General features: G+C 44.9%; 1 protein-coding gene across 3 annotated transcripts in view; it reads left to right on the top strand.

Moving 5' to 3' along the window:
• LOC147606847 (kinesin-like protein KIN-7C, mitochondrial) overlaps positions 1-14,494 on the top strand; it is a 71,538-nt gene extending 57,044 nt beyond the window's left edge. The window contains exons 18-27 of one of the 3 annotated variants that reach the window (XR_015264909.1): positions 8,314-8,454; positions 8,546-8,671; positions 9,010-9,060; positions 9,183-9,230; positions 10,824-11,009; positions 12,348-13,076; positions 13,178-13,267; positions 13,348-13,510; positions 13,609-13,994; positions 14,200-14,494. Coding sequence is in view for 1 of the 3 variants with exons in the window: in XM_086791576.1 (XP_086647702.1) it covers positions 8,314-8,454; positions 8,546-8,671; positions 9,010-9,060; positions 9,183-9,230; positions 10,824-11,009; positions 12,348-13,076; positions 13,178-13,267; positions 13,348-13,510; positions 13,609-13,694 (1,620 nt within the window). In the remaining 2 variants the exon portion in view is untranslated. Of the gene's footprint in view, positions 1-8,313; positions 8,455-8,545; positions 8,672-9,009; positions 9,061-9,182; positions 9,231-10,823; positions 11,010-12,347; positions 13,077-13,177; positions 13,268-13,347; positions 13,511-13,608 lie in introns of all 3 variants that reach the window. The other 2 variants (XR_015264908.1, XM_086791576.1) reach the window with 2 other exon arrangements.
• Positions 14,495-16,211: the final 1,717 nt, after the last annotated feature.

Below are 16,211 nucleotides of genomic sequence, written 5' to 3'. Positions count from 1 at the left end.
TCTACTGTTTCGGCTCATCAGTGGATATTTGGGATTTGTCCTCAAGTCATTACTTCGGACAGTCACCTTGTGATATTCCATTTCCTTAGATGGACAAGACTTTGGCATATTTGGACTACACGGAATGGGTTCATCTTTGATTCCTTGTCTGGAATACATGGGCACATTCTACGTATCCGCGGTTTGCTGCTTTGGCAGTTTTCTTCTCTTCTCTCAGCTCAACTACTGGATGTAGATGTTATTTTGTTATGGTCTACGGCGGCTCGGCTGGCTCATCTTTGATGCTTTTATCTGGGATGCTTATTTGGCTTGGAGGCTTTCTTATTAGTGTATAGGTTTGCATGGTCATGATCCTTTAGAGGATCTTTTGTGGGGGTTTTTTTGGGGCCATAGGTTCTGTGTGAGCCATGTGGCTGATGTACATTTTTACATATAATATAAAACACCATTTCACGAGAGAGAGAGAGAGAGAGAGAGAGAGAGAGAGAGAGAGAGAGAGAGAGAGAGAGAGAGAGAGAGAGAGAGAGAGATTATTTACGCCTTCCAAAAGACCGAACTCGGCCTATGAGACAAATCAGTGTACCTGTATGGGGTATCCTCTGTCATCCCAACAAAATGAAAAAGTACTGAACTAAAAAGCTGAATCTGGGTGTGCAATAAGTACAATGAGTGGAGGGGATGGAGCTCTACTACTATGAGAATGCAAAGCTATATGCATGGAGTATACAATCATGATATGCAACCTAGCTAGCTCCATCCTGAACCATACTGGGGGTATAAAATGGTATACATCAATGAAGGGGATGTCCTCAGCTCCCTGAAGAACATGCCTGGGTAGCTCCCTAAAGAACATGCCTGGGTTTGCTCTGAAGCGAGCCAGTCGCTCCGCACCCTCTTTGTGAAACTGAGCTCTGATCTCTGTCATCTCTCTCTGGTATAGGCGTGGTGTCTGAAAGCTAGGTGTCCTTTGTCTCCTGCGGGCTCTGAGTGTCTCTGCTCTCTGGAGAGTAATTCCCTGTCGTGTAGGGACTGGGAGTGGGATGGATCTCTGAAAAAATGTAGTAATCTGTGTTTGTCGTCCCCCCTCTGGAGCTGTCTGAGCCTGTAATGATGTCTCTCTGTGACGTTGTATGTCTAGAATGAATCTCCCCAATATGCGCTGGTCTGTTGCATCAAAGATCTGGCGTAGGGAGTGTGGCTCTTTGAATAAAATGGGATATCTCTCTCTGATGGCTGTATATGCTTTGCATCTGCATACATAATGCTCCTCACTCTCCACCTCCTCTCTGCACAATCTGCATACCCTCTCCTCTCGGGGGATCCGTGCTGCTGTGCCAGTCTCGATCTCCAATCGATGTGATGAAACTCTAAGCTGACCAATAGCTACTCGCGAGCCGTGTGGTAAAAAGCCCTCCATGTATCTAGGCCTCTCTATAAATCCATCATCAGTGATACTCATGAAGTGATCTGTGTAGTATAGCATCTTCGGTGGAAGAGGCTGTGTAGGCGATATCCATGTCTCTCGTGTATAGAGCTGCCATAGGTGTTGTCTCAATACTCTGTTCCTCTCACTATGAGAGAGACGGATATGTGGTGCATCCCTGTCATACTGGAATGGTGGTAGATGATCCATGTCTAGGCCATGGTGTGAGAACCAATGTGTGACATGTGCATACCATGATCCTCTGTCTCCTGCCTCAGCCAGCTGTCGAGATGCCTCAAAAGCTCTGTATGACAATCTGTCCTGTGGCATCTCTCTGAATCTTTCTAGCAGGCATATGGTCTGGAATATGGACTCTACCATCATAGGAGGCGCAGCAAACTTTGCACGGATAATGTCATGAGGTACCGACGGTTTGCTGCGTATCATGCGTGCCATCATGAGGGCCTGTGGTCTCTCTATCTGTGTCCACCAATGGGTAGCAAGGCCTGGCGCCCATACCGCTGCTCCATACATGAGTGCCAGTGTGACTAATGTGTCAAATAGCCACCCCTTCGTGCGGGGCTCCTGAAAATACACCTGGTGGCACTGTCTCTCTAGCATAGCCAATGCTACATATCCCCGTGTCAATCTAGCTCTGGTTGCTGAACCCATGGTGAAGCGTGTGGTTGCTGTAGAGAAGGTAGCCCCTAGGTACACGTATGATGTCACCACCTCCACCTGGCGTCCTGTGAGTGTGAATGTCAGCTGACTCCTGCCCTGTCTCGATGTATGAAAGACCATAACCTTGGTTTTCCCAAGGTTCACAGTAAGACCCCTCTGTGTGTAGAAATCATTGAGTGCATGTAGATGCTGCTGTAGACCTCCTGGAGACTCAGACACTAATACAATATCATCAGCATAAAGCATAATATGTACTGAGGTATCTGCTAAATCAACTCCATCTCTGCCTCCCCGTGTAATGAAGTCAGCCACCTCATCAATGTATAACCCAAATAGCGTGGGGGAAAGTGGGCATCCTTGCTTCACACCAATGGTGCTTCACACCAATGGTGCTAGCAATAGTCTCGGACATACCTCCTGGGCATCTGACTTGCCCAAAAACTTGCTCATATAATGCATAAATGCCCCATGTCATATCTGCTGGTATGCCAAGAGACTGCAGGCGCTGAAAGAGCCTCTCTTGTGGTACTGTGTCAAATGCCTTGCGGAAATCCACAAAGCAGCAATAGAGCTTTCTCTTCCTCACTCTGGCCTGATCAATCATACATCTCAAAGTGAATACATGGGCAATGGTAGAGAAAGCTCTCCTGAAGCCTGCCTGCCCTGATGAGCGTAAACCTGCTCGCTCAGCATATAAGCTAAGCTCTTGCTCCAACACTGCACCATAGAGTTTGGCCAACACGTGGCCGACCATAACCGTCCTGTAGTTGCTCGGATTGAGCATATCCCCTATTTTGTGAATCGGCACAATGGTACTCCGCAGGCAAACCCTCTGCTAGTGCCTTGTTAAACAGGTGTGCAAGAAAAGGAGCCAAAGAATCTACTGCATATATGAGATGCTCACCTTGCAGGCCCATATGGTCGGCGGCCTGTCCATGCTGTAGGCGGCGGATAGGTTCCTTTACAATCGAGTGGGTAAAGAAGCTAGCTGTGGTAGGTCGAGGCTCCTGTGGCTGAGGTATAGGTGGTTGCTGTGGGGCATCGTATAGGCCCTCTGCATATGTGTGCCATGTCTGTGGGTCTGCAATAGGTGTCGGTGTTCGGGGCTCTCTGAAGTGTTGCCATGAGATAGGGCTATCTCTACTCATGAAGAAATGAAAGATCTCTAGCTCCTGTATCTCTGCGAAGGCCCGCCTTTTGCGGAGAGAGAGAGAGAGAGAGGGAGCGAGGGAGAGAGGGAGTTGTATTAACGTCTTCAAAAGGTCAAAATGACCTATGAGACCGAAAGGTTACATCATATCCATGAGGTACATCATCCTGGGTACAAAATAGTAATAAAGAAAGATAATAAAAATCTAGAACTAGGTACATGAGGAGAGCTCTCATATCACCCTAATACATCCCTCATGGGCCGTTGTAACATGGTGCTCAAGGTGGTAAAACTGAGCTGGCGCGAGAAAGTCCTGTGATGATGGGAGATGATGGCCTGGATCCTCCTATGGTGGCGTGGGCGAGGGTCATGGGGTTTGGGGCGTCCAGCTCTGCATAACTCAGTGGCTCTGTTGAGTGTCACATCTCTCGGCCGAGCTCTTGCACTTTGTGGTCTGGGTATGATGGGTGGATCGTTCCTCGGAGTGCTGGTATGGAAGAAGTCGGTGAGAGCTCTCTGTGTTGGTCCTCGAGCAAGTACAACTGATTTGGATGTCACTAAGGACTCCCTATGTCTACGGAGCTCTAGAAGAAAAAGTCCCAGGCATCTTTGATCCGGGAAGTCCATGATCCTGGAAAGTGGTCCGAACCTAGCTCGTAAGAGGGAGTAGAACCTCCCCCGAATCTCATAGTATACAAGGCATCGACATATGTAATGATCCTTTGTCTCGGGCTCTATGAGAGAGAGAGAGAGAGAGAGAGAGAGAGAGAGAGAGAGAGGGGGGGGGGGTCTACTAAAGACCCAATGGGCCTATGAGACCAAAGTGATACAATAATGTCCATGGCATATCTCATCATGGAATGGAAAATAAAACAGGAAAAAAACATAAACATAGCTATCTCACTGGGGTGATACAAAGCTGTCTAAGGAAACTCATCATGGAATACGAAGATTATGAAAACATGGGAGCAACATTAGCTCTGAGTAGATGGTATACCACTCTCCAAGATATCAAGCATGGGGCTGATGAGTATGGTCGAGAGGTCTGCCTCAGCTATGTGACGTGGAAAGGTAGCTTGATGGCGGTGGAGCATGTCCTGGATCTGGAGCTGATGAGAGAGAGAGAGAGATAAAATGATATATTAACGTCTCTAAGAGGCCATAATGGCCTATGAGACCAAAACTGAGAGCACATTTGAAGTTGGTGTCTCATCAAAGAGAAAACCAAATGAAACTAAAAAGTTGATCAGTTGAAGTGCTGCCGTCTCCTCAGATCAAATATCTCCGCCATGGGGCTGTCTAGAGTGGAGAGGTCGTAGAAGTGAGGTAGGCGCCTCCGATGTCGAGCAATAATGGCTCTGATTTGGCGATGGTGAGGATGCCGTGGTCAGGATCTTGGTGGGTGTGGCCGACGAGCATGACATAAGATGACTGCTCTATCAATGGTGACTCCTTGGGAGCGTGGTTGGTGTCCTGATGGCCCAATGGAGAAGGTATCAAGAGGTGTGGGCTGGCCTGCTGGTGCTGGTGCTGGTGCTGTTGCTGGTGCTGGAGAAATCTGTCAGGATCCTCTGTGTAGGTACATCATCCCTCCGTCTACTGTCTGCCAAGAGGGTCTCTCTGTGTCTCCTGAGCTCAAGTAGGAATAATCCCAGGCATCTTTGATCCTCAAACTCCATGACCTTGCGTAACGGCCCAAAACCCTCTTGGAAGAGGCAGTGATATCTCCCTCGGATCTCATAATAGACTATACATCGACAAATGTAGCGCTCCTCTATCTCTGCCTCATGGTAGCATAGCTGACAAATGTGGTCATCTGAGATCTGATGCACACATCACCATGTCTCAATCTGTAGTTGGTGTGATGAGGCTCGGATATGTCCAATGGCACAACGTATCCCATGTGATAGGTGTACATCCATATACGCCGGGCGGCGGGTGATAAAACCATCTAGTGAGAGGTGCAGAAAATGGCTCTTGTAATGAGCCATTTTCGTGCCCAAGGGCTGAAGGGGAGTAGTCCATGTCCTCTGAGAGAGAGAGAGAGAGAGAGAGAGAGAGAGAGAGAGCGCGTCTACTAAAGACCCAATGGGCCTATGAGACTCAAGACCCAATGGGCCTATGAGACTAAAGTGATACAATAATGTCCATGGCATATCTCATCATGGAATGGAAAATAAAATAGAATGAAAACATAAATATATTAACGTCTACAAGAGGCCAAAATGGCCTATGAGACTAAAGTACCAATACATCCAAGACTCAAGGAAACTAAATAGAAAATGAAAAGCATAAACTGAAAATCAACTAGGCTTGATGGTTGAGAAAGAAAAGATATATCAATGTCTACGGAAGGCCAGATTGGCCTATGAGACAACTCTGTATACAACAAGTCCATGTCCTGAGTATCATGGAAAGAAAAACTGAAATGAAAAGCTAATCCTAGTCACATGCAGCTCACTATGCAGTCATTGTCCAGCATGCTATAAATGTACAATCATGATAGGTGGTATACTACTAATTCCACCTAGTGGAGATGGTGGGGTGTAGTACATCATACATGGGGCATGGGGGGAGGAGGACTCACATTTGTTGTGCCTTGGTGTAGCCTCTGGACTCTCTGCTCCATAGCTTTGCGGTATCGTGCTTGGTTTTGGGCAGACTAGGCTTGATGGAGTAGTGGTGGTTTGCGTTCGGGTAGTCACGGTCTCCGGGCAGCTCTGATCTTCGAGGCTCTCTGTAGTGTGAGCCTTCGTTAGGAGGTAGATGATACATGGGGAGGGGGATGTGGCTCTTTAGGAGGTAGATGATACATGGGGAGGGGGATGTGGCTCGTTGATAGGTGGCTTTGCACCTGTAGAAGCCTCTCTCTCTATGTTGGTGTAGCTCAAGGAGGAAAAGGCCTAAGCATCTCTGATGAGGATACTCCATCACCCGGCTAAGTGGGCCAAAACCCTCTCTGAACAAGCAGTGGTATCTACCTCTGATCTCATAATATACAGGGCATCTGCATGTGTAATGCTCCTGTGTCTCTACCTCTCTGTGGCATAATTTGCACTCTATCCTCTCTAGGGGTGCATGTTGCTCTCCCTGCCTCAATCTCTAGTGAGAGGAAACTCTGATCTGACCAATAGTCACCCTCGTAGCGTGAGACATGTGTTGGAATTTGAATGTGAGGGAAGGTGGGGAGGGGGGGGGGGGGGCACTTTAAAGGAGTTGAGCAATGAGGCTCAAGAGTTCAAGCCTATAGGCCACTACAAGCCAAAAAAGAAAAAAGAAAAAAAAACCGATAAAGAATGGTCATAAACGGCCACTTTTGCAAACGGTCAGAAACTACGGTCAATTTGTGCCCTACGAGATTGTATGATATCGCGTAATCTTACCGCACGAACCGTACCGTACGAACAGGTTCGTACTAGTACGAGAAACAACTATGCTTTTTAGGATGCCCTTCTCTGAGACTGAGATTAATTGCATCATTCAGGCGCTGGAACACGCAGGGGGGGCAGCTGCGCGACCAAAGGGAGAGGGGGGTGGGCTGAGGTGTGCAACAGGAGGGGGGGAGCTCAGAAGCTCTTCGCTGACTTGGAGACCTTCTTGCTGTTTTTCTGGAAACACTGCTGGCCGCTGTGATCAAGACCTCTACCTTGCGTTTGGCTATGCACAAGCCTCACCAACTTGTGACATTCAGGCCCGCTCATGGGACTAAGAGTAGCAACATGATCTAACTACAAATTTTCTTGATCCTCCTTACATGATAGATGGAAGGGGCATATACGATGGCATCAAAGGGATCATGAGGAGCGGGATCGATGCACCAAACCATGTCAAATGCTAGCATTGAAGACAACTCCCTAGTGCACCCGAAGGCTTACCATGGAATGGATCACAACTTCAGAGGCCTAGAAGATCCTACCCATAAGGACTTTGGGTGTCATCATTATGTCAGCTGGAGATGAGAGATCGTCCATTGGCACAAGACATGTACATATCTAGTATATGATTGGGAAACTTGACTCGGCCGGGTTTGTAAGACTACTAGTGCAGTGAATGTTTGAACAGAGGTTGATCCACAGCATAACACACATCCAGAAGTACGAAAGGTTGATCAATCTCTGTTGATCTCAACCCAAGTTTCTGTAAACTTTATTATCTGGATGCAAACGCTATAAGTGCATATTCTCTCCCCTGTTCTTTCTTATGTGGACTGCTTGTTGGAGAAGTACGGGTGCAGAATACTTTGATTCTTTTGGTTGTTGGGGTGGGGGGCGGTGGGTAGGTGGGTTGGGGGCATCCTTTTACAGGATCCCCAGGAGCTGGTCAGACCGTAGCAGGGGGTTGGTATGTTGCATGGCCTAGGTCAAAATCTCCTCCAACTGATGCTTTAGCTGAATTAACGTGAGGCAATTCATCCTACAGGGAGCTCACGAAGGAGGCTTAGCACCTGGAAAGAGCCCAATACAATGATCCTCAGGCCTGGACCGCGGCGACTCATCTGGTAAGTTGGAGCTGAAAAGGTGATCATATGGAGCCTTGAAGGTGTCCACTCTAGCACACACGGTGGATAAGGAGGTTTTGGGTGAATATGTCATTGCCAGTGGCAATGTTGTCTTCTCTCGCCAAATGTGTAAGAAATCTTAGAACTCCAGAATACATGAAGTATCTATTGCATTTGTCCTTTAGCTGCAGTTTTCATCTAGCTAAGTTTCCAGTCACTTTGGAAAAACACAGGCAAGTGCTTCATGCAAAGATGTGAAAACTCAAGGGAACACGTCAATGCTTAATGCATAGATGTGAATACCTGCTCCCATAACTGTTGCATGCTGATAACATCACAGATGGTGTGACAACATGCACTCTACAATATGCTGTATAATGTTGCATAGTCTAGGAAGAAATGAACACATAAATTAATGTATGAATAATTATGGAATTGGTGTTGGGAGGGGATATTGGAAATTGTCATCAATTCGATATTGTCAACCGTTGTGGTTTACAAATTTCTTGCAGTTTGAGCTAGCAGATTTTCTGGAAGCTTAATGGTGGCTATCCATTACAGACAGGGACAACTATGGCCGATCAAATGGATCTTCTGAGAGAGCAAGTGAAGATGCTCGCTGGTGAGGTTGCGCTATGCACTAGCTCACTAAAAAGATTATCAGAACAAGCTGCATCAAATTCAGAGGATATCCAGCTTCAAGTAAGTCAACTTTCTGGTGTTCTGTGGGAACAGCAAGTGTTCACTGCTTTGGTGATTGTGGTTTCATTGAGTCTCCCTTTTTGTGCTCTAGGCACAGATGAAAAACTTGAAGGATGAGATTCAGGAGAAGAAAAGACAAATGCGCATTCTTGAACGGCGCATAGTTGGAAGTGGGGAATCTGCACCCAATAATACTGCCATTTTGGAGCTCTCCCAGGTATGAAGGGGTCTTCCTATGTAGGTAAGGAGCATTTACAGCTATGGCACTGCATTTTCTCTAAGTTCTTCGAATGCGCAATATGGATCTGCAAGTATAGTATATACGATGTTCAAAATTCTGAGTGAGTGAGTGTGTGTGCTCAGCACCCATGTATATTGCTTTTTGGCAATAGAGGATTGGTTTTTACCAAAAAAAGTGTGCTGAGCAAGTCGAAATGAATGGTTTTGTGTGTTCTTACTAATGGTAAAACTGAATGGGAATAGTAACTAAGTTGCCGTCCAGCTCCGTACACAACACTTATGCTAATTGAAAGGTCCTAAATGTGGGATATCCAGACGATTTCTAAAGTGACAAATCAGCTCAATGAGAAGACATTTGAACTTGAGGTACGGTGGACTCAAACACTAGGGTTGTTTGTTTATTGATTTCTGAAACTGCAAAAGGAAAACTTAATGACCAAATTCTTTCATTTCTGCCACCACTGAATATATTCAGTTCTTTTTTGAAGATCAAAAGTGCAGACAACAGGATTCTTCAAGAGCAGTTGCAAGTGAAGGTTTGTCCGATAAACCAATCTTCACATACTGCTCTGCCTTTAAAAGTGCACTTTACATATATCTGTCCATTCAAAACATGCCAAAAAGATTATTGCATCACAGTCCAAATGTGAAGAGAGGAGCTAGTATTACATGCACATGATTATACAGGCATGAAGCTCTGCAAGGCTTTCTGAAGTATTCATGGTACATTGACGATGATGCTAGGTCTGTGGAATCAAGTCTTGAGTGTCAAGATTGTTACATCTCTAGCTCAGAACAGGTTAACATGTCTAGCTTGGGACTAGTTAACCTAGGGGGTTTGGGTTAAGGCATCTAAAGGAGGTGAGGATAGAGGTATTGGACTAAATATGGCATCTGGTTATTGGGTAACAATATAAGTTAGTTGAAGACTCACTTATGGGGATCAATCATTCCATCTTGGACTTGTGGCCTTGCAGAGACTACTCCGTGTGAAGTCACTCTCGGGATGTGTCCTGGTGGTATGGGTCTCTAACGTTTACTTATGTGTGAGTTATGCGTAATGCCTCTAGATGTCCACCAACTTGGGTTTCCAGGTTGACGGTGAGGCTGAGGGTCTCTTTGGTTGGGAGATGAGGTAGATGCCGGTTTCCTTAGTTAAAAAGCTAACCCCAGGTGGTTCAGCTGGGGGTGTCCTAACATTGGTATCAAAGCTAGTCTCTTTTCTTGAGCATACATATCAACAATGCTCTTTCTTATCTTCACATTCTTCCCTAGTGGCATAAATCGATTTGATGAAGAAGAAGCTCGTCTAGGATAATCCCGTTGATAAGGATTCCTCTCTTGACACCCATGCAAGTAATGCTCAAAATTTCATGAGGGTTATGATTTCTTACCATATTTCTTGAATTTGCATGTCCTTTGGGAGACCTTTTACGAGCTTGCAGAAGGTGAAGTTACTATTGGTTCATCTTTGTTGTGAGTTGCAATACAACCCCATGAAGTGTATTGGAGGTATGTATACTTTGTTGATGATCATAAAAGGATAACCTTTTTAGGAGCATTAGATGTTGGTGAAATAATTGGTGGTGATGAAAGTGAGACTTTTTTTTTGATCTTCATCCTCAAGGCTCTTGGCATGTTGCTACCTTCAAAGCTCTTGCCAAGTCTTGAGCACCTTCATACTCCACCGTTTTCTTTATCCTTGGTCTCAAACCAATGATAATGTGTTGCAAATCAACCCATCTATCCTAACCTTGATTGATGTGGCTTCTTTGACTGCGGCTTTATGCAAATGGTGTTGGATGTGCTCCCTCCACTTAGTAGTTCTCTCATTATGGACCTTCACTTGATCAAATCCTTGCGAAAGTCGTAAAATCTCAATCAAAAGATACGATACTTCTCTTCCTGAAGAAACTTATCCAAGATAACTAATTATTATCATTATTATCATTATTATTATTATTATTATTATTCTCTCTCTCTCTCTCTCTCTCTCTCTCTCTCTCTCTCTCTCTCTCTCTCTCTCTCTCTCTCTCTCGATTTGAGAGCTCTATCTTTCAAAAAGAAAGTCAATAACTTCGTTTACTCTTCTGGCTTGGCATCATTATTACTTTTTTTTTTTTTTGCAGGCAACAGAAAATAAGGACTTACAAAAAACTATTGTGGCTCTTCGTGAGCAACTTGCCGTAGTAAGAAAGGACTCTGCACAGCAAGAGGGTGCAGCTGCACATGTCGAGGATTGTTACAGGACAACTGCTTCTCAGGACATTGGGTATGCAGAGGTATCTGAACTGCAGTCTCAAGTTCTTCAACAGGTGGGTGTTGTAATTTCTCACGTCGGAGGTGTATTCCTGGACATCCGATGGTTCTGTTGAATCTTTGACTTTTTTAGATATACTGTTAAAAAATAATCTTTTGTACCTGAGTTTTGTTACTCCAGAAAAAAGCTTGAGCCTTTAATCAATGGGCTAATGTTTGCAAGAAAGGAGACCCATTAAAGGTAATGAAGGTGGTTGCTAGTGTACTTGGCCGTAAGGGCTAGAAAACTGACTCCATCGCAAGGCCCTGTAGAGGTTTGGTTTGTGAATTGTGGGTTCCTCATGTATTGTAAAAAAGCTATTGCGAGGAGCTTGACTATAGTTGGGGGTTTGATTAAGCCAAGAAGAAGAGAGGCAGTCAAGGTTGGTGGACTTGTGACAGAAGGAGACGGGGTGAATCTGGGAGGTTATTCCAGACGGTGCTTTGGCATAACTTCATTTGAAAGGCTTATGCCATGTAAATATGGAAAATTTGAAGCAAGATTTGAATAATTAGCGTCTATATATAGACTAAATAATCCTACTGGATGACCGCTGAGAAGTAGGGTTCAGGATCATAATTTCTCCACTTGCATCTTTGGTGCAGATTCTGTCTTCATACCAGTTGCCATGTCTCATAGTTGCCAAGATGTGAGGATTGCCTTCACATTGGGCTTTTAAAGTGGGTAGTTGTGAAATGGGGAAGATAAATGTTCATGACCAAGCCATTCCTCCTAAATTTGGTTCTGGACAGAAACCACTTGCAAAAAGCCAAAGATATGACTGCGTAAGAAAACAATAGCTGCCTTGTCTACAGCACAACACTTAATAAAACAGCACGATCCATGACCAAGACTAGTGTGCAAACGAGGATTGGGGTGTTTGGGTTGCTCAAACTAGCTTCCTTCCACTTTGTGGGCCTCATAAACAGACCGAGCTTACACAGATAATCGAGGGTAGAGCATTAACACGATGTTGGTTGAGTAGTAGCTTCTTTCACGAGTCCATTGGTTCAAGGTTCTTCTCTTGCAAGGAGGGTTATCCTCTACATTTCTGAATCTTTGATCCCAAAGGGCCCCCCACCCACCCCACCCCACCCACCTCACATCTGCTGGCATCTCCTCCTTTAAAGGAAAATGCAGCCAAACTCTTTTGTTCCAGCTCAGGGCATGAAGAGGAGGTAATACTGCATGATGGTAAGCTGGGCTTAGTTAATCTGTAGTGTCAGCAAAAAATCATCCTTTTTGCCTGCTTTGGCATTTGTGATGTGAGCAGTAATTATTTATTACATGGTGCGTATGAGTCATGATGGCTTGAGCTATTTTTTTTTGGTTATGCTGATTTTTTTTTTTTCAGGCGATGGAGATTGAAAAGCTTGAACTGGAGAGGGATCAGTTGCTAGAGGAAAAGGATGCTGTTCAAGTTCAAAGCTGTAAACTGGCAGAGGAAGCATCTTATGCCAAGGAACTAGCTTCTGCTGCTGCAGTGGAGCTTAAGAACCTAGCTGAAGAGGTGACAAAGCTTTCTTATCAAAATACAAAGCTGGCTGCTGAGCTTGCAACTGCTCAAGAGCTGGCTTATGCTCGAGTGGGATCAAAGTCTGTGTCAAATGGGGCTCACATCCCATTGAGTGCACCTGGAAGATCTGAAAGGCATCGAACAAGTACAAGAAAGTCAGAAGAAGTGATATCTGAGGATCTGAGGAGAGAGCTACTGGCAAGCAAGGAGAGAGAGGCTTCCCTTGAAGCCTTGCTAGCAGAGAGAGAGCTAAAAGAGACAGAGATATCGAAAAAGATGGAAGAAGCTAAGAGACGGGAAGCGGATTTGGAAAATGATCTTGCTGGAATGTGGGTGCTTGTTGCAAAGCTTAAGAAAGGGAAAATCAATGATGACATGAGTGCATTGGACTCCGAAGACTTGTCAGGACTTTCTGAGCATTTGATGAATATTGAGTGTGCTAGACGTGGGGATAGACTGGTAGCTGAGAAGATGCCAGATATCATGGACTTGAAAGCATTGGAAGACTGTCTGGAGGAAGAGAGGCATCATAGTGCAGAACTTGAAACACTTGTCTCACAGTTGAAGGTAAGAAATAACCATCACCGTTGAACATGCATTCATGATATAAACTGCTAGACTATTATCAAACACTGGTGATCACTGTTTTGGTGTTTTCCCCTGTACAGAGTGAGGATCTAGATGGTTTAGATATTGCTGCTTTGGAAGATCTAAGCGCTCTTCATGTTGAAGCATTGACCCGATTGTGCCATGCCAAGGTATGTTCCACATATTTTACATCTTTGAAGACCATAGGGCTGTTTAATGGTGTTGTTCTGATGTGGGTAATTCTTTGCAGGCTAGAGTGCAGGAAAAGTTTGAGAAGCAGAAGGAGAATGGATCCTTGCTACCAGTGGCTGAGCCCAGTGAAGAGGACAGGGAAGACAGGAATGGCCATGTCTGTAAAGTCTGTTTTGAAGCACCCACAGCAGCAGTTCTCCTTCCTTGCCGCCATTTTTCTTGTAAGACCTTTTACTTTATTGCAACTTGCAGTTTCTGAGGGTTGATACTAGACACCATTTCTTTGACTTATGGCATGTTGTTTGTGGGGTCAATGCAGTGTGTAAATCATGTGCAGTAGCATGTACAGAGTGCCCACTTTGTAGAGCTACAATTCAGGATAGGATCATCACATACACGTCCTGACATTGACCCCCCTCATTGATCGGAGTTCACCCTCTGCCTGGAAAGTCACAGGCTGAGAATAGTTCAGTTTTTTCCCATATATGTGGCATTTTTCCAGTCCTTGCAAATTGCAAAATACACATGAGATTGTGACAAGGAGTTGTGGACAATATCCTCTGCAGCAACTATTTTTAACGGCATTATCAATCAATATATGGAAAAGAGTAGTAATAGATGTTTACTGGATGCCATAAGCAGCTCAAATTCAAGCTTCAAATCTCACATTGCCATTGCCTCAGCAATGGACAAAAAACACAGATGGTATTACTTCCAACTCAGAATCCTTGGAAAATGTAGTATTATGTGACAGGTCTAACTACTGTAAAAGCTTCCATCTTGCTCATTATCTGTCTCATCATGAGAGAGGTCAGTGTTTTCTCACAAAAATCATCCTTCTCTCAGGTACTGATGTGTGCGTGAGCATGTGCTTGTTAATGCTGAGCTTGCTTCATGGTTGTTATTGCAGATAGATTTCTTGAACCTGTCTGCAAGTTGTGAAGTTGCAGAAGGATGTCAATAACCTTGCATTCTTATCTTATTACTACGTCCGAACTGTTCTCTTGTAAGATGATGTGGGGAGCTTCACTCAGAGACAACCTCTGCTGAAGTCAAAAGCTCATCTGTTCCTCTTTTTGCTCAACAGAATCATGTCTTGTCTCTTTTATAGTTTGTTGCCCAAAAAAGATGGCTCAAGCTATTTGGAAAGGGGCATCCATGTAGAATCTTAGCCCAAGCGAAAGCATCTCAATGTGAGTTAATGCAGCTCGTATTGTCCTTTCTGGCTTCTATTACCATTGTAGTTTCAAGTGATATTCTATGTGAAGTTCGTGCTTGCCCAAAGAGCATGTTGTATGACCATGCACATATGGATAAGGATTTTATATTTTAAAGCAGTCACGACGTTACTAGTCAAGCCTGTGTCCTTTTGGGCGATGAGACCCCCCTGATTTTTTCGCCGCTCATGCATGCATATTTTTATTTATTATGCCACAAGCAAATTGAGAGAGAGAGAGAGAGAGAGAGAGAGAGAGAGAGAGAGAGATCTTAATGTCTACAAAGGACCAAAAAGTTGAGACCAAGAGTGTTATGATATATGCATGAAGTAATTGTGTCGTGGAATAAGATATACCATCTAGCTAAAGAGAAACAAAGAACACCAGGGAATGACAATGTTACAGAATAGCCTTGCAATGGTTGAAGCATTTGGTGGCAGGAAACTGAATAGCTAAGAAGAGGGGAGGACTTATTAGCCTCTTAGATACAAGCCCTCAATTTGGCAAAGGGGAGATCAATGTACTCGTGTCTTTCGAGTATCTCTCAGATCTGCATTTGCTGTGTGGTGGATCGCCTCATCCGAGTGGGTCTTGGGCTTTTGGCCTGCTGCAATAGGAGTTGCTCTATAACATGACACTTGGAAGGCTAGGAGGGCAGGATGGCTGTAAGTGTCACCAACGTGCTGCTTAGTGCATTGGGTGAGGTCATTCAAGTCTGGGCCCTGGCGATCGTTGTTGGAGGCCTCCGCATCTTATGTGGCATGAGAAGCCGGTGATGGGTAGCTGTGAGGTATCTGAGGTCTGCACTTGTGCTTCTTGCCATAGTCAATCTTTGTGTCGGTGCAGCACCATCGGATAAATTCTAAAGCAGTAATAGTTTGGGAAGCAAATGACTGACTTTATGGCGAAAGAGGTAGTTGAACTTCCCTGGTATTCCTTAGTACATTGGGCATTTGAAAAGATAGTGCTCTGTCTCAGCCTCTGGAGAGCAATCTACAAATCTTGTCCTCCCTCACGATGCCCTCTGCCCTCTGAAGTGCTACTTTCGAACAACGCAATAAAATTAATGTGGTCGATCGCTATTTGCATGGCATGTGACATGTCTATGAAAATAGCTACGGTTTTGAATGAAACTATCATCTCTGATACTCAGAATGATCTTGATAAAATTGTATCTTTGTGGTAAGCTGCGATAGGTCCAGCTATCTGATGTGAGTCATAGAGGAGGTCAGAGTGGATGAGTGGGTTAATGTCTTGCTTGGTAAGACGTAAGAGTGGTGCATCCAGAATAGTAAGAGAGGAACCACTGTGTGATCTTGGCATACCACCCCATGTCCTTGTCTGGCTAGTTGTGTAGACAACTTACAATGCTATCTTTGGGAGCCGATGTCTGTTAAAGGTGTGGATGCGCTAATGAAACATCGGCCACCAAGGGTGCTGCTCCAAATTCAGCAAGAACGATGGGGTGGGTCACTGAGGGCTTTCTTATGTGAGAAAACATCATCACCTGAAGTCCCCATCCTTGTCGAGATATCCTCTGCGAGGTTTGGTCCCCAAAAGGGGGCCTCATGCATCATAGTAGATGTCATGAGCCGATGTATTTGTTACATGAAAGTCACTATTTAAAAAAGTGCAGCACTTGCGAAGGCTGCTGCTCCCAACTCTGCAAGAATGTTTGTGTGGGGCACTGAGGGCTTACTCATGT

This window comes from Cibotium barometz, chromosome 56 (genome assembly GCF_041138505.1).
Source record: "Cibotium barometz isolate CiBa-2024 chromosome 56, ASM4113850v1, whole genome shotgun sequence".
Lineage (NCBI taxonomy): Eukaryota > Viridiplantae > Streptophyta > Polypodiopsida > Cyatheales > Cibotiaceae > Cibotium > Cibotium barometz.
Note: the sequence above shows the minus strand (reverse complement) of the source record. Positions and strands in the feature narration are given on the sequence as shown.